An 18,072-nucleotide genomic window follows, 5' to 3' on the forward strand; every position below is an offset into this window, starting at 1 on the left:
CCAGGCGCTCCCAAATAAAATACTTCACATTTTACACAAATTTACAAATCCTGAGGTTGAAAACTTACTTCATCGAACCTTCTGTCAGTCCCCATGACCAAAAGGCTGTTAAACTCTCTTTCCAAGACAGCACGAGCCTGAAATCATAACAAAACATCCCCCCCAGAACCTCCATCAATCAAATCTGAAGGATGTTAGCATATCACAATTGTTTTTAAACCAAGACTTTAAAAAAAGAATAAAAACCAGAAATGTAAGGGACAAATGCCTTCAACCTTCACGGTGTATTTTAAGTCGGGAGTTTTAGCATGGAGTCCATTACTGGGCTTTTGGAGTAGGGGTCCACAAGCTCTTGGACACTGTATAATAGGTGTGCCTGTGGGTCGCTGCTGGTGGGAGGTTGAAGGTACTGGAAAAAGATATACAGTGTTTCATAGAAGAATAAAGAAATTCCTGATTCTCCAATGAGCCCATGAGTCAAAAAGAATGACACAGGGAAAAGCACAAACTTCATGAGACCCCCGTCTGGCACCCCTAAGTAAGAGTGTTCTCTCTTATGCGCCACTCTAGGAGCACCTGATGTGGACGCAAGTCTCCCATACTGCTAATTCCATGACTTTTGCATTTACCAGGAGATACAAAGATGACAGGCAGCGAAGAGGAGGAGTTGATAAGCACTGTGGGCTCTGAGCCACTGCACAGTGGGTGGGGAAGGGAAGAGAGGGCTGGCTGGCTAGGGTCTAGTTATGCTCTCTCTGCCTCCATTCAAGCATGGGGTGCCGTGTCTGGCCAGACGGTGGGGTGCAGGCGCAGCTGGCATCACCTGCGTGTTCTGTGTCGGGATCTGCAGCAGAAGTGCCAGGGCGTTGGCATCGAAGGTTTCATCTAAGGCCATGAGCGCGCCGTGAACGCCGCTCTCGATGAGATTGCTGGCATAATCTTTAAGGCCGATTGATAGGATCCAGTTAATCACTCGATCGTTGCTCCAAACCAGTACATCTGCAGATGAAGGAAAACAATCTCAGAGTGGCTGCAGACAGCTCTTTTCATCACGTACGCCTTGTAATGCAGGATAAAGATTCCTTCCGCAGGCCTGAACCTCCAGTTCCTGACATGAGCCGCACAGGCACAGGGGGCAAAGGCCCAGTGGGCAGATGACCTCTAGGGCACGTGCACACTGCCGCCCTGGCTCTTTTTTGTCTGATGGAGACCGTCCTATTGGAACTCACTCTCCCAGCAAAGCCTGGAGCAAGGAAGTTACCAAACACCGAGTTTCTAGGAAAGAGAAAGCGAGGGGGACCCGGCTTCAGAAGCCATAAGGACACACCAGGGACACACCGGGTATGACTTCAGCTCTTCTGAAATACCTTCTTCCCCTTAAAGAGAGGCGCTGGCACCGTAGCTGGGCATGTTGTCAATTAAACACAAACCCCTCCCTTACAATCCCAAGGACTTTTCTGTTGTTGCATTTTAAAAACAGAAAAACTTGAATATATTCTCCAGTGTATTAGACACGGTAGGGGAAGATCTTATATTTATGCAAACTAATAAATTATTAAATTTGCTTTAGTAGAGATCTAAAAATAGCCACCCTGTAAAAATATATCCAGATGATCGCCAGTTACTTTCAAAAACAGCTTTTGTCAACTGTGAAAGATTTAAGACAGAAATACAAAACAAATGAAACAGATTTATGTATCTCATTTCCCACGTCCTTTTCTAGAAAAAAAAAAAGAAGAGATGTACAGACACGGGTGCACACACACATAAAATATTTAGAGATTGTTACCATATTTATATGTTAAATGTATTATTTTATATGTGTATAGAATACATATCACAAATGTTTGCTTATGGTTTTTCTTGTGATTCACACTAACTCAATCATGATTAGACTATCCTTCAAGTGGGCCGTCTCCCCAACCATATTTTTATCTTTAACTTCTGGCCTCGTAAGGATAAGGTATGAAAATAGCACATACAGGACCATGGTAGTAAGGATTCCATAAATTAACCTATATGCTTAGAGTTGGTCAATAGGCCTCGTTTGCTATAACCATTCTTAGTGATTTCTTTATACTGAAAATTGGGGGAGACTGTACTTTGAGCTTAATTGTTAATGTCTTATTTCAAAGCAAACTACTACACCCGCTCACTCAGATGTGCCCTGGGTGGGTAGCTCCCAACAGAGAGAAGCATCTGCCATCTCCTGGCTGAGCACCCTCATCCCTTTACCTAAAATGCCTCTGCTGGCACCCCCACCCCAATAAGAGGCTCCCATCACCTTCAGGGCCCAGCTGCCACGTTAACCCTGTGCCATTCCCTCAGCCATGGGAGCAGAGCCACACTCTTTTACTGTGGGCTCAGGGCCTTGGATAGAGAGCAGTATTTTTCATGCTGATGCCAAGAATGCAGGGGCCTGTTCAGCTCTGCTCTGTTGCTATCTAGTGGCGTGTGGCAGCAATTCTCAACAAAAGAGGACATGTATCCTTACAACAGGAAGTGTCTGAGGTCACAGGAAAATGCTCACCCTGAGACCCAGACCCTACAGACTGCCACAAGCACAGACAACCAGGCACAGGGTCTCCAGTCACAGAAGAGGGTCTGAGAGGCACCCAATCCCTCTCTCCTCTGTAATGATGCCAGACTGGTTTTCTCCACTAAAGCCTTTCCTCATTATTTTATCGTGTTTGTTTAATTTTAATTTTTTAAAATTTTATTTTGAAGTCATCTCTACACCCAACACGGGGCTCAAATCCACAACCCCAAGATCATGAGTCACGTGCTCCATGGATAGAGCCAGGTGGGCACCCCTTGTGATTTTTAAATTTATTTTAAATTTATTTAGCTTCTTTTTTTTTCCTCTTGATTTTTAACTTTTTCTTAAATTTTTATTAAAGATTTTATTTATTTATTCATGAGAGAAACAGAGAGAAAGAGAGACAGAGACAGAGACACAGGCAGAGGGAGAAGCAGGCTCCCTGCAGGGAGCCCGATGTGGGACTTGATCCCAGGATCCCGGGATCACACCCTGAGCCAAAGGCAGACGCTCAACCGCTGAGCCACCCAGGCGTCCCTCCTCCTGATTTTTTTAAAAGGAGGCAGTCACTGAGCTGTCAGCATCATGGGAAGCAGAAACATAGTGCATCCATGGCACATAATGTACTTGCCTTTGATTTCATTCTGGCTTTCTTCTCTCTTTCTCTCCAGTTCTTTTCGGTCATAATTTAATCTCCGTAGGCACATAATTCCACACTGGAAACTGTTTCTATTAATAAAACCAACAAACCAAAAAAAAAAAAAAAAAAAAAACCCAGTTAGCCATGGCAGCGGTGTGAGCCCCTGGAGTGAACCAACAAGGGGCACCATGCAGGGCGTACCTGTGGAAACTGTCGACCATCTTCAGCTGGCCCCGCAGATCCTTTTTGGTCAGGTGGTCCAGCATGCGTGCGTCTACCAGGCACTCCATGAAGTAGCTGCGGTACTGCGCCAGGCCCAGGCTGGGCAGCCACTCATTGCCAATCCACTCATGGTTCATGTCCCCATAGGCAAGGGTCTGGTTGCAATAATTAAGCACATCAGTTCAGAAGAAAAGTCATGGAAGAGGTCACAAGGGTCATTTAAATTATCTTTAAACTAGATTTTCAATCTGTTCCATATTCTCAAAGGCTAAATTAATAACATCATTTTTTATAATTTCAAAATAATTTGATCTCCCATTTACTCTTATATTGTCAGTAAAATTTTGCACAAAAGGAATTATACCATTACAAATTTACGACTCATTTGTGCTTATGAATTTAACGTATTTACCAAACAAAGCACAGTAAAACTGACTGGTTATGCACTGTCTTTCTGAGCTAGTTTTCATGTATAATGATCAACAAAGAACAATCACGGCTCATGAACAAGTTTGAAGAATCATCCAAGTCTACTCATTAAAAATACCTCTGGCTGGCTTTCATTTTATTTTTAACACTTTGTTTTCTATATTTCATTAATAAAACATCTGTTAATTTCAAAATCAGATTTTAAAAAAGTGAGTTAAAACACAGATTTAAAAGAAGAGATGAACATGGTAAGATGGAGAGGACACAGGAGACATCCCTCCCCACCACCATCCATAGTTTGGTAACTGACTGAGCAACTGGGCCAAACAACAGGCTTGCACAGATGGAGAAGCACTGAAGCCGCAGTGTCAACCAACCCGACCCAACTGATACGAGACAGCACTCCACCCAAAAGGAGTGCACACAGAACATTCTCCAACACAGACAAATCTCCATGTATTTAAAGAGACTGAAATCATACCAAGTATATCTCCTCTAACCTTAAGAGAAATTAAATTAGAAACTCATAATAAAAAGACATTCAGAAAACTCCCAAGTATTTGGAATTAGCACACTTCCAAATAACCTATGTGTCAAAAAAAAGGAATCACAAGGGAAATGGGAAAACATTTGGAACTGAATGAAAGTGAATATGCAAGCGACACCTGGCTGGCTCAGTCAGTGGAGTGTGTGACTTGATCACGGGGTTGAGTTTGAGCCCCACACTAGTGCAGAGATTACTTATAAATAAAACCTTAAAAAAAAAAGTAAGTGCACAAACAATACATTCATAAAATTGTGAGACACAGCTGGAGCAGTGTCCTGAGGGCAGTTTACAGTATTAAGTGCTTATGTTATAAATGAGGAAAGATTGTAAGTCAATAATCTAAGATTTTACCTTTAAAAACTTGAAAAAAAATGAAATTCACAGCAAGTAGAAGGAAGGAAATAAAAGAGCAGAAATCTGTGAAACAGAAACCAGAAAAATGGTAGAAAATAAAACGATGAAAGTAAAACCTGGATTTTCATAAACATCACTAAACTCGACAGACCCCTACCCAGAGTGATCAAGAAGAAAGATACAAAACACCAACATCAAGAATGAAAGAGGGGGCATTGGCACAGACCCTACAGACACTGAAAGGGTAATATGGGAAAACTGTGGACAGCTATAAGCAACCTGGATAAAATGGGTAAATTTCATGATAGACATAATGTATGAGAACCACTCAGATTACCCATACCTGAACTTGAATTTGTAGCTGTAAACCACACACACACACACACACACACACACACACACACACACACAGAGGTGCAAACTCTACACTGCATGCCTTCACTGTTGAACTCTACCAAACGTTTATTTAAAAAGTACCAATTCTATGCAAACTATTACAAAAAAAATGAAGCAGAAGAAATATCTTACTCATTCTCCAAGAGCATCATTATCCTGATAAGAAAACTGGACATATTACAAGAAAACTACAGACCAATGAGCAGCTCTCATAGACACAGATGCAAATTTTCCTTAACAAAATATTAGCAAATCAAATCAGTAATAAATTAAGAGTAAGATATCATGACAAGTGGGGTTTACTCCAGGAACATAAGTTGGGTCAATATTTGAAAATCAGAGAAATTCCCTGTATCAAAGGACTAAAAAAGAAAAATGACAGACATGTGAAAAAGGTGTGTGATCAAATCATCACTCATTCATGGAAATCTGGGCAATCTAGACACAGAAGACAACTGCCTCAGCCTGATAAAGGGTCTACAAAAAAATGTAGCGCTGATGGCACACTTTGTGGTGAAAGACTGAATGCATTTTTCCTAAACTCAGGAACAAAGAAAATGAAGGATGTCTGCTCCCACCACTTTCATTCAACCCTGACTGGAATCCCCAGCCATTGTAACAAGGCAAGAAAAAGAAGTCAAATCCGTATGGGTTGGAAAAGAAGTAAAACTCTCTTTGTTTGCAGATGACCTGATCATCATTATTAGAAAATGGGATATAGAGCAGCTGTCCGGACTCAAGTGAGTTTAACCTGGTAGCAGGATACAAGGTCTATATACAAACAAAAGTGAACTGTATTTCTAAATACTTTTAGAAATGAGCCTGAAATGGAGATTTAAAAAAATACCATTTGTAATATCATCAAAAACCATGAAATCCTTGGGGATAAATCTGACAGAATATGTGCAAGATTTCTGCGATGAGAAGTAAATGAATAGCATCAAACAAAGGTACTGGATGTTCTTCAGTCCAAGAAGCCTAAGCTATAGTCACAGGAATTCTGTAGTTGCCTTGCGGAATCCTTGGAAACAGTAACTCTCAGCTAGCCACAAGGTGAGGGTTGAAAACACAGCCTCTGATCTACTATTTACACCAAACAAGCTAAAAGAAATGAGTCAAAATTTCAACAAGAATGCTCAAATTCAATAGAAAAAGAAACTGTTTCACTACTTTCTCTAAATAACCATGAGTGAGAAAAGCAGCAAACATTTTTGGAAAATTGTCACAGGGTCATGTTTTTTCACTCTTTCAAACCTCACTCTCAATATCATAGACCTGACAGACACTTAAGTGTGTGAATATGTCACTGCTTTCTTCCCTCTGTTTATGTATCCTTGAACATAAAATGCAAAGAAATTTCTCAACAGACAATTCCATGGGAGCAGAGCTCTCCTTAATGTTGTTTATTCATTACATACTCTAGTCCCACTTCTTAAGTGATCTGTAATGTGAGCTCCAGGGGAACCAGGCTCAAAGCCAGGGAGATCCACACCTCCTGGACTATGGTCACAGCCTTCTGAAGGGAGGACACAACAGGGATATCTCATGGTCAGAGAACACCTGGACTGCAAGAGACTGCCACTGCATGGGCTCTATTTTTTCCAGCAATGAAATGAGAACACAAATACAATTCAGCTTTGTAACCTCTGTGAAATGTGAGGGATGATGGTAGGTGGCACCAACAGGCAGCTCCGTTTTGCAAAGAACACACTGATGCTACCTGCTAAGTGAAGGCATCCATGAATTGACCACACCTTGATGTTTTCCTCCCCTGAGTGCCCAAGGGCATCTCAAACTCTCCCTTGGCTTAAGAGCTGGTCACTATGTAACAGCACATGGAAGGTGCACTGTAGGACTTCCACCCTTGGCAGCAGGTTAGCAGCTGCACAGAGACCATGATGCCTCTTCATTCTCCTCTCCTCTAGAAGAGGGATGGAGTGGAAACCATCAATGCAAGCTAATTCTGACGTCATTGGCACAGCTCGTCCTTGTTTATGTTTCCACTGCAAAGAGCAAACATTCAGCTTGTTTAGTTTACAAGTCTCGCCCCAATATAAGGAGTTTCATATGGAGGTGCTGCCAAAGTTCTCCTTCTTAGCGTCCAACACACTGATGTTTAAGCAATTACAAAATGCACCCTTTTTGATTCACTGATGGTTAGGCCCTGATTCTGAGCAGGCGAAATGATCAATGAGGATATGTATCTGGAGTAGTGGCACAGAGTGCTGAAATCAAAGGGGTTGAGAGGGTGCTCACAGAATGTTACAGCCACTCTCCTCTTCTGCTTTTTAAAAAAGTGATAATATTGGCTATAATTTAGGAGTACAGATAGAGGAGAAGAGCTGTTTCCACCACTGACCAGAAATGAGGAACATCAGATTTAAGATTAGTTTGATTTTTTTCAGATATACCATATCCTTTTGAGATCCTTGAACATGATGCCATTAGTAACAGCCTCAGGACGAACCGCCTGGCCGCGCCCTCACAGCCTCCGACTTGGCACTAAAACAGAATAGCAAGTCAGGCAGCAAGGTTGCTAGAATCACAAGTAGGAAACCACTCCTTTTAATCAAGCTGTCTCAAATCACGGCTGCAAAACAGTCATGACAGAGCTTTTGGTGAGTTGAAGAACCCGGAAGCTGAAAATTTGAATGTACGTTTTTAAGGAGAGAGGCTTGATTCCTGAGAATCCCATGAGTGAGAAAACGTCTCGATCAACACAGCACCAGGGCAGCACTTAGTCACACCCTGATACGCAGACAGGGAGGGAAAGCCCCTGTGCCAACTATTGTGCTGGGTCCTTATCCTGAGAGCTGCCAAAGCCATGGCACTCTGCAGGACAGTCGTGTGCTAAAGAAGTAATCTATGTTAAACAGAATAAACCGCCATGGTGCCACGTGAGAAAGGTTCAAAATTGTCCATGAGACGTACTCTTTAATCCTATGCTTCGCTCTGACTAATGCTTTAAATCATCAACAATATTCTGCACAAATTAAGATGTTAAAAATGTCAAGAAAAGTCAATTACAAGCTTTCATACTCCAGCTCTTTTGCTGCGGTACATATAGTGAAGAGTATATTATAGAGAGTCTCCAACCTGAGCCCAGCTTCCCTCCTCATCCTCCTGGTGTTACGAGGTTAGGAATGCAAAAGAACATAACTATTAGTATTGGTGAGCTGAGTGATGCAAGCAAATTAATGTTGTAGGGAAGGTGCAGTGACTGAGTGAAAGAGTAAAAATAAATAAATCAAAGAATGCATCATGCAAAACTCATGCAAAACCAACAATTCCAATTTCTCATGCAAAGAGCCAATTTCCCATGGCAAGCATGTCCATATAAGGAGAAAACTAAGGCCAGAACATGAAAACCAAGCACCAAACTGAGGTCTCTCCAGAAGGAGATAGGAGTTAAATCTATTCTAAGTAGAGCGAGTCTACCAATTTTAAGGTCCCAAAGAAAAATCTAAAATAGAATTCCATTTCACACATTTAACTAATACCTAATGGAAATACTTATCGGAACAATTTAATGTGAAATGACATTTTTGTTTCCCAAGGAAAAGCCAAGAATCGTGCCGCTCTTGGGTGGGGAGCACGGGGGAAGGTGAGCCCGGGGCTGTGACTGACCGTTTGTGGCGTGGCCGTGAGTGTTTCCATCTCTTCATGCGTTAACCAGACATTTCCTGTGGTCTAGGGTGACCCCAGTGACCAAGCACATCCAGGGCAAGGGAAGCAGTGACAAAGAGGAAAGGTGGCAGACACGTAAGCCTCAGGCAAATAAAAGGAGCAGGTGGAGGCCGAGGCCATTCTTCTCACCTTTTCATTTTAGATGCCCGTGTGGAAAACGACAGAACATTAAAACAAGCTCCCCCCCTTTACAAAGAATAACCACATCTGACTAACACTGCTGTCAGTAACCCATGAGCAGCCCGCAATCCCTAGAGCTCTATTTGCCATGCTTATCACCTGAGTAGGTGAAATATAAAAACAACACGTTCTGTACTTCTGACTATTATGAGTGATTCTCAAGTAACTTATTCAAAAGGCTTACAGTCGTAACCCGAACCAAGCACCATGAAGCGCACAGTCCCCAGGTCTAGCTTTGGGCTATGAGACAAGGTCCCAGCAGGTGCTCCACAGTGACTGGGCCATGGGGATAGACCACCTTGCCTGGGGAACCCAAGAGGCAGGGCACAGGTCTGAGTGTGTCCAAGAGAATGTCCAGTGACTTCGAGGAGCCAAAATACCAGCACCACGGGAGTACCACGGCAGACCCAAGGCCCAAAAAGTAACCTGCAGGCCCCTGGGCCCCTTTGGGAATAGATTGCACCCTGTCCTCTTAGGAAGGTTCCCAATTGAGATGGCTCATCATCACTGTGCACCAACTCAGCTCCTGAGCAGCCTTCACTGGACAGTTCATAAAGACTTTGGGAAAACCACTCTACACCTTCATTTCTAGAAAGGCCACTCTAACTGGAAACAGCTGGGCAATGGGGACCCAGTCAGAATATTCCTGGCACAGCTCTCTGGGCCATGGGTCAGAGCACAGGCTGACTGCTCATTACGACCCCTTCCCTAAGAAACAAAGTAAGACAAGCCAGCAGGCAACTCCTCCTTGTGTCGAGTAACCACAAGCCCCGGATTGGGCCCTGACCCCCTAACCTGCTACTCAGAGAAGTCCATCTGTGAGGCTCTTAGGTCTCTCCGTCAGGTTTTCCCTCAGAGCAGACCAAGAGTAGAGCAGGGACTGAGCCAACGTAAAGAACCCACACTTTACGCATGAGGAGTTGGCCTGCTCTGTCTCCCAATAACCATGTTTTCATTAGGTTCGTGTTTACCGTTCAACATCAGATCCTCCAGGATCTTCTGTAAGGACTGCTAAGCAGAACAAGTTGAACAGGAAAACACTGGTCACAGTGCAAGTGGGGAATGTAAGCCTTTCCCCCTTTGCTTTTGATAAATACATTATTAAATTAGAGATATTTATTACTTTTCTATGCCTTTAAAAACTCTCACTTCTATACTGCAAAGCCACTGCAGCCAAGCAGTTGTAAGAACATTCAGTAAGGGACCCGTGAACCACCCAACCGTCACCACTTAAAAGTCATAATGTTTATGAATGCCAGAACTTTAAGTTGGAACACCGGATGTGTGTGCAAGCACTAGATAGTCAAGAAAAATCAGCAGGTATATGGGTTTTACAGACACGTACCGTTCTTGAAGTTGGAGGGGCTGATGGACTTGTCAGAGACATGATCTCCTGAATCGCCAGCCTCAGCTTCAGCCGATGCAGAGGGTTGCTGATGCCAATCTCACGCTGGATCTCTGTGTCTGACAGGGCAGACATGATGGCCCCACTCTTCACATTGGCTCGGCAGGCAGCCACGTACCAGGCAGGCATCCCAACCCACAGCTGGAGACAAGAAGGCCTCAAGGTTATGCACTGCATACAGTTGGATGAATACACTGCCACATATGGAATGTACTCCACCCAAGATTAAAAGAAAGATATACCTCTAGCCAAACAACAACGGTCGGCCCATCCCACTGTGCAAAAGGCAAACCTTGTCTCCGGGCTTCCTCGAGCAATTCATGCCTACAAATAACAAGAGATTTAGTGTGAAAGAATCACCAGTGCATGCATGTATTAAGCAAGTTGAACAGAGCTATTCTCTTTAGACATTTCTAAAAGTATCCTTGAGTCATCTCCTGGCAGAATTAAAGACTTAATTGCCAACATTAACAATCTCAGCAGTCTTTATGTCCAAGGAAGGATAGTCAAGGGAATACCTGAGTATCTAGGAAAACCAGGTAGAAGAAGCTGCAGCTGGGTCTGAGTGAAGGAGCCTCTGGGAGGGCCTCAAGCATCTAGCATTGACAACATCAGAGTTTTGTACCAGTAATGGTTTAATGTGGCCAGTAAGTCATGGACCGGGTGCTAGCTACTTCTAGTCTACACTGCTATTTAGCCTCATTAGGTATGTGTAAATTAAGACACTGGGTCATCCTATTGTTTAACCCACAGGGTTCATCCTGACCGCTTGTATCACTGCACACAGGACAGACCGTGAAACTCCAATGTTATCACAAGCCAACACCCGTTGAGCGGCAAGCAGGAAACAGTCCTGGCATCCTTATAGGATCAGAAATATTCTATATGCCTGGTTCTAAAATTCCCAAACCATGATTTTACCGTATTAACATCTTTTAAAAATGACTGTCTACAAATAACAGGTAAGAGACAACATAACAATTTTTATGAATCTTATCTTACTTTTTTGTGTTGTACTTCAAGGCTTTCTGAAAGACACTAATTCTTCCTGACTATGAAAAAGCTTGCAGAGAAGATGGGGTTGTACTGGGGGAGGTGTACCTTGAGTGCCTGGGCATACCGAGGCATTTTTCAATCCTTAGGTTATGTTTTAGTGTTATTTTTCTTTAATAATTTCTGCAGAACACATCAGATACACATGGGCTCTTTAATATATTTAAGTGGTATTAGATTTTTCCTGAGACTGTGAAATCTATGTAAAATTAAAGCTCAAAATGTTTCACATAAAATTTCAAGTGTTTCTTAAATCAATCTTAGGTTTCCTTGAGTAATAAATATTTTAATTATGCAGATATGATTATACCAGAGAATGCAACAAATCTTTTTTTTCTTTCTTTAAAGTAAGCTCTATGCCCAGTGTGGGGTTTGAACTCACCACCCTGAGATCTACTAAGACAGCCTGGCGCCCCAAAATGCAACAAATCTTAATAGCCTGAGGGGAAAAAAGGGCAAATTTTCCTCATTAAAATAAGCAAAGCTTTTCATAAATGAAAAAGAAAGGGAGTCCCCCCCAGGGTTGTGGTCGTCCTGCCACGGGGCAGCAATACTGGAGGGAATAGGAAGGTGAAGTCTTCACCAGGTGGAATAAATCATGAATGTGATCAATGAAATGCCGATTTCTGTGTCCTAAGGACAAATTCTCAAAGACAGTGGCTATGTTTTACGGGAACACTTACCTAAGCCCCTTGAACCTTATGAATAGTACAAACAATCCCTTAGCTGACAGGCTGGGGAAAGGCCTAAGCTGCGGAAGTGTGGTCAGGTGCTAAGTTCTACATGGCTCAGCCCAGCCGAGGAGGAGCTGTGCCGCTAGACTAGGAGAGCTTTCAGATGCTGGACTCTCAAAGTGTGCCAAACAGCAACTGAATTGCTGCCATACTTCAACTTTTAATATGAAATGGATATTTGGGAGCATCTGGTTGGTTCATACGGTACAGCCTGCGACCCTTGAGCTCAGGGTGGTGAGTTCAAGCCCCATACTGGACGTGGAGCCCACTTCAGAAAAAAAAAATCTGAAGTAGATATTCATTATAAACAAGGAATATAGGGTTAAAGATAGTCCATTAACCTCATGACACATGATTCTGACTTTACTGGCAGCTTCCTCTTGGCAGCGCCCATTTGTGCATGCAAAGCCTTTTCTGGTATGGATGTGCTCGTGGGTTTCAAGCTCAGGCCCACGGTCCTGCTGAAACTGAGATGAGGCGGTAGAGACAGGACCATGATGCAAAGAAGTGCAGGAGCCAGCAGGAAGGTAGAGGCCCAGCCGGTGGCTGGGCCAAGTCTCTGCACTCAACTGCCTCCCTGATCAGGCTGGTGCAGAGCCCAGGAGACTAAACACCAACTGGATCCAGGTGGGAACACTTGCATCCCTTCCTTCTACCAGGGAGTAGAAGGCCCATCATGTGAAGTAGGCCTCCCACCTGCAGGATGACGACACAGGGCACATGGACACTATGCCACCAGGGAGGGCACGCCCCAGCCACCCAGGCCAGCCCCACTCCCACCCTGTCACTTGTCTCCGCAAACAAGCACACACTCCTGCCTGATCTAGGCCATGGAGGATGGCCGGCTGAACACGGCCAGTTTCCTTCATTTGTGACGGCTGTTAAGCGGCTATGTAGAACTTACGAACTTGCTCATTTACTCATATAGTTGCTCTAACAAGCAACAGAACCATTCAGTTTTCTCCTTTACTAAGATGATAATAAGCATGGCAGATAACAGTTTACTGTAACAAAATGAGGTATTCTTACACAGGTTAATTTCCCAGAAAACAGAACTCTTCTGCCATGAGTTCCAAAGCCTCAAACTTGACACTTGAGGTGGTTAGGACTCTGAAATGCCCAGTGCTTCTCTGCACCTTAAACCAGCCCCCAGCACCTAACTCTGTCCTGAAGAACCTCAGTTACTAGCCAGTCTCCTGGAGGAGTGAGAAGACCTGTCTGGCTTTTGCTGGCACTGACTTCTTCCTCTGCTTTTGGACACTGCATTCCCTGCCATGGCTGTGCCTTCTGTTTACTGCTCGGGGACCCCACCAAAGGGGCTGCACCCTCTGCTAAGAAGACAGAAGCCACGGACCTGAGTTCCGTTAGGGACCAAATTCTAGACCTATGCCTAATTTTCCAAACACCTGCTCTAATAGTACACAGATGTGGGATGCATCCCAGCCTTACAATGAGAGTTGCAGGTAAAAGACATTTCAAAATTTGCTAAATTATACAGAGAGCAGGCATGCATATGAAAGAGGTGATGCAACCTGTGACTGATGGGAAAGTCGCCTTTTTGCAACAAAATGTGTGTGAGCCTTTGCTCATGCAATACTATGACAACAGGCATCGTGCCTCATCTTTCTGAGACCTGCACCCTAACACTATGGCACCTCGTATGCAGGTGTATAGGACTCTATCTCACAAATCACAGCTCTGCCAGCCACGGAATGCATACTCTTGAAAATCCGAGGATAACTTCTGACTCCCTAAAAACTACTCATAACCTACTTCTAACCAGAAGGCTTACCAGTAACACATATTTTACACGTTATATGCATTTATAGGCTGCATTCTTTAATAAACTAAGCTAAAGAAAAGGTTAAGAAAATCATAAAGAGAAAAACACATCTACAGCGCTACATTGTAGTTATAAAAAATGCATATAAGTAGACCTGCACGATTCAAACCCATGTTGTTCAAGTGTCAACTGTATGTTCTAGAACTTGCCATGCATGACAATAGAGTACAGAGAATTACATGCTCTTAGATACTCAGTTATAGCTATGGTGACACAGAACTAAAGCCATCAATTTGAACATCTCAGCTGTAGAGAAACTTACATGTGCATGAACGCACATACACCACACACACACACACACACACACACGCAGTATGAAATTTAATCACATGCTGGGGCAAATAACTCAATAAAGGCTGTCCTCATATGGCCAAGTGCTTAAGCATACCTCCTAAGAGTGACAAAATAAATGTAGGAAACAGGAAACGTTTTGGCCAATTTATGCTACTTTTGATCCTATGTGAAATGCACATTTATGGGAGCAGTGGGGTGGGAGAGCCAGCGGGCACTGCCACAAATCTACTGTTTTCATTACGGAATGTAAGGATATGAAATAAAACACATCAGCAAAATCCAAGGGACAGAATTTTCCTAGCATGGTTCCAGGAGCAAAAGGCCTAGTTTCAATATTAAATTTCACACAGCCAAATGGCAACTACCCAAGTTATTTTAAAACATTTTTATACAGTTCAAAGACAGCAACATTCAGACCACTGTGAGGCAGTTTCTACAAATCTCCATTCCCAGAGAACCAAAAGACTGAGGATGCCTATGGTATTGTGACAATAACAGAAATAAGAGCATTTCACCTGAAATAGAATCTATGGTATGTCAGTCAAAATCATCATTATGACTCCTGAGAAGAAAACTAAAAGGAGGCACATTTCACCAAAAAGAAACCAACTGGCAGCTCCTGGGACTAAAGGGAAGCCAGCCTCTAGTGGAGGGGGTCCCTGTGGGCTCCGGTGAGACCTGCGGCCCCAGGCTCCAGGACAGTGCTGGCTCTCAGGGAACCCTGAGGGCGGCAGGATGACTTTCCCATTGTCGGGTTTCTCTCAGAGCCTGCCGACTCCTGCCTCTCACTACGGGCTCCATCTTCCTCCCTGGGCTCACATCTTGCTCCTCCCCACTACACTACATGCTGCCTCTTCTGTTTGAGAACATCAATTTTGTCTTTCAGCTGTCAGATCACTGGGACATGGTGCCAACCTCTCCAATTCATCCATGTAACTCTGGTTTGGAATATGGTGAATCAGCACACAACCTGCTCTGGGTTGGAAAGTCCCAGAGAAACGTGCCCACCTGCACCCTCTCCTGAGGCATCATGATGCCCAAGCTGCTCCCCAAGAAGCTATTCCCACTATTATTGGTCATCTTCAGAATTGAGACAGTTTACAATTAAAATGTAATAAATAGTCTACAAAACTGAGGGTCTGTGAAGGTACAAATTCAGAATTTCCTTGGGAAGGAAAGAAGGACAACATAGTAGAAGATCTCTTGACAGATCCCCAGTATGAAGAGCAAACTCTGAATGCTGGCAGCTGAGTCATCACAGTGGCTGTAGTCATACATATGGTTATGTGCATCTTATATTCAAACCACCTCATGTGTATTTACAGAGACATATATTTCATACTGCTAAAAACCACATGATGTAAGTGTGCCCCTTGTTCCCACGTACAGATGACCAAGTGGGAGCACAGGAGTGCTAGGACAAAGCTCTCCCAGAGGTCCAGAGCCAATCTGAGCCAGAGCCAGGATTCAGAGTCAAGTGCTGTGAGGCCGAGCCCCACGTGCAAACCCTGACACGTCCTCCCTAGCCAACTTTACAAGGTTGGCTGGAATCCACGTGAGTCCTTTCAAAATTTTGTAAATGCTCTAAAATCTCCAAGAAGTATCATTTAATAAAGGCCTTGGCTTCATCTTTCTGGACAGAATACATCTACACAGTTACATAGTACACTTATAAATAACTGTTGGTTAAAAATCAGGTACAAGCGAAAGCTGCTCAGTGAGATGGCAAATTAAAAATAGCTTACTTTTTTTGAAGTTTACGATTTTTTTCAGCCTGTCCTCCCAATTTGCTGAGTCCCAGGGCATCCTGAGAGGAGTTTTCTGTCTCTGAAGCAGCAGCTGTGGGGAAGCACAGAGACTGAAATAATGAGATGCACTGACAGGGCCATGCGTGGGGTCCTCCTGACAGGTGGAAGTGTGTCTGCAGGCAGAGCATTAGAGTTCTGAGGGCACCTCCAAGGGGATGGCCAGTACACGGATGCACCTACACTGTCGGGGATCGTGCCGCACGACAGCAGTCAGCTCCTGTGACAGGGGCCACACAGAGCACCTGGGCCACAGCACGCACACGGGACACCAACCTGGTCCTGCGGGCTCCTTGCCAGTGTGGCCGGGACGACCTTTCTCTTTCTTGCCGAATAAGCGGCCGATGGAGGACTTGATGCCCTTCTTCTTGGGGGCTTTGTGCAGCGAGTCCTGGCTACTGTTACTGCTGCTGGGGTTGCTCACGGGGCCATCCTGTGAGCCTGTGGAGCTTGGGGAGAGGAAAGGATCTTTAACAAGTATTCAGCACAGCACACCGTCCCATGCACATGACCTGGAACACTTGGAGTTTTTAATATGCCTTCAAACTTCAGAGCTAGCACTTAAGTTGTCACCCTCACAAAGTGCGTGAGAAGCTCAAGCTCCCAGCAACATTCCCCGGGAGGGTTGCCCCTCTCTCCTTCCCTGGAAGGCTGCGACAAAAAAGCCCCAGGTAGCCAACCACTTGGGAAAGTGGTCACTAAGATGCTGGTCCTGCCGTCCCTCAGGAGCCCTGAGCACCTCCTCAAGTAAGCCCTTCCTGGCAGCAAATTGGGAGCAGGGGGAGCTGGTGGTAGAGCCACTGCACAGGGGTGCACACAGCCCTCACTGAGCACCGCCTGGTGTGAACAGCAAAACAACCAGTGCTAGTCGGGAATGGGGTGCACAAGCAACAGAGTGACTACTGGAGAGGCCTGGGGGTGCAGACGGTGAGGGGCTCTGGACAGCCCAGAAGGGCACACAGTGCGGCCACCAGAAGGAACCCTCAGGAGTGTGCCATGTGCTGGCACAGGCTCCAGCAGGAATAGAAAGTTCTCTATAGTCAATATGCAGACTCAAGAAATGAAGTTGTCCTAAAAGTGCCGACACCATTTAGCCCCCTTCTTTCCAAACTGACTTTTGTGCAAATAGCTACTCGTCTCTTGCCAGATTGCCATGCAGCTCCCTGAGCTCCCACAGGCATCCCGACAACATCATTTAAATAAATTCAACTTGATTCACTGGTCTTTCTTTAAAGTCATCGTTCTGACCTTTTTTCCTGCCCCCCAAAAAAGATAAAAGATTTCTTAAAACTGCACACTAACATCTGATAGTGTTTCCCAGGAGGGTGAGCAGTGCCCGCACGCGCCTTACTTTCTGACATCCCTGATGTCTTCGTGGCTGACTGTGTGCAGTGCTCCTTTGTGCAGCCTGTCTAAGCGGAGCGATCTTGGGGAGGAAGGGGGGGATGTTTCACATTTTATCGTTGCCTTGTCATCTCGTACCTCTTCCCGGGAAGCCGGCAACTGTGAGGGAGACAGAGTGAGAGCAGCTAGTGAGATGTCACCACAGAACAATTGGGTAGGCTTTAAATTGTAGCCATACACTTACTTAAAAACTCAGGGGGCTATAAAATGCCTTGGGTTTAGCCTAAGGCCATGCTACGGAGGAGTGGTCCTGTTTACGAGAAGCAGCTGGAGGAGACTCCCTGCTGCCTGCACATGAGTGTAGGGCCTGGCACACGACCTGGAGCACTCCCCTCCCGGAGCCTCCACACAGCCCATGGGTAACTCTTCCTGGAACTCTGTGCTGCCATGAGGATGGCCACTGAAGGGGATGACAGAGATCAGGGCCACACCTCAAACCATGTCACTAGAAACCACGGATGGCATGAGCTTTTCCTGGTAGACTGCTCAGGAGGAACATGCCATTCACAACAAGCACTGGCAAGCACAGAACCCTTCCAT

The 18,072-nt window shown here is 44.6% G+C and overlaps 1 protein-coding gene across 10 annotated transcripts in view; it reads right to left on the reverse strand.

The window, feature by feature from the left end:
• The window catches only part of PPFIA1 (PTPRF interacting protein alpha 1), an 85,619-nt gene that overhangs the window by 5,986 nt on the left and 61,561 nt on the right, over nt 1-18,072 (reverse strand). For 6 of the 10 annotated variants that reach the window (XM_038563638.1, XM_038563634.1, XM_038563633.1 and 3 more), the window contains 11 exons: nt 17,480-17,631; nt 16,405-16,577; nt 16,069-16,162; nt 10,642-10,723; nt 10,340-10,540; nt 8,755-8,817; nt 8,224-8,250; nt 3,381-3,556; nt 3,171-3,268; nt 824-999; nt 69-137 (listed from right to left, as the gene is read on the reverse strand). In XM_038563638.1, coding sequence (XP_038419566.1) covers nt 69-137; nt 824-999; nt 3,171-3,268; nt 3,381-3,556; nt 8,224-8,250; nt 8,755-8,817; nt 10,340-10,540; nt 10,642-10,723; nt 16,069-16,162; nt 16,405-16,577; nt 17,480-17,631 — 1,311 coding nt within the window. The remainder of the gene's footprint in view (nt 1-68; nt 138-823; nt 1,000-3,170; nt 3,269-3,380; nt 3,557-8,223; nt 8,251-8,754; nt 8,818-10,339; nt 10,541-10,641; nt 10,724-16,068; nt 16,163-16,404; nt 16,578-17,479; nt 17,632-18,072) is intronic. The other 4 variants (XM_038563640.1, XM_038563632.1, XM_038563639.1 and 1 more) reach the window with 2 other exon arrangements.

This window comes from Canis lupus, chromosome 18 (assembly GCF_011100685.1).
Source record: "Canis lupus familiaris isolate Mischka breed German Shepherd chromosome 18, alternate assembly UU_Cfam_GSD_1.0, whole genome shotgun sequence".
In the NCBI taxonomy this organism is placed as follows: domain Eukaryota; kingdom Metazoa; phylum Chordata; class Mammalia; order Carnivora; family Canidae; genus Canis; species Canis lupus.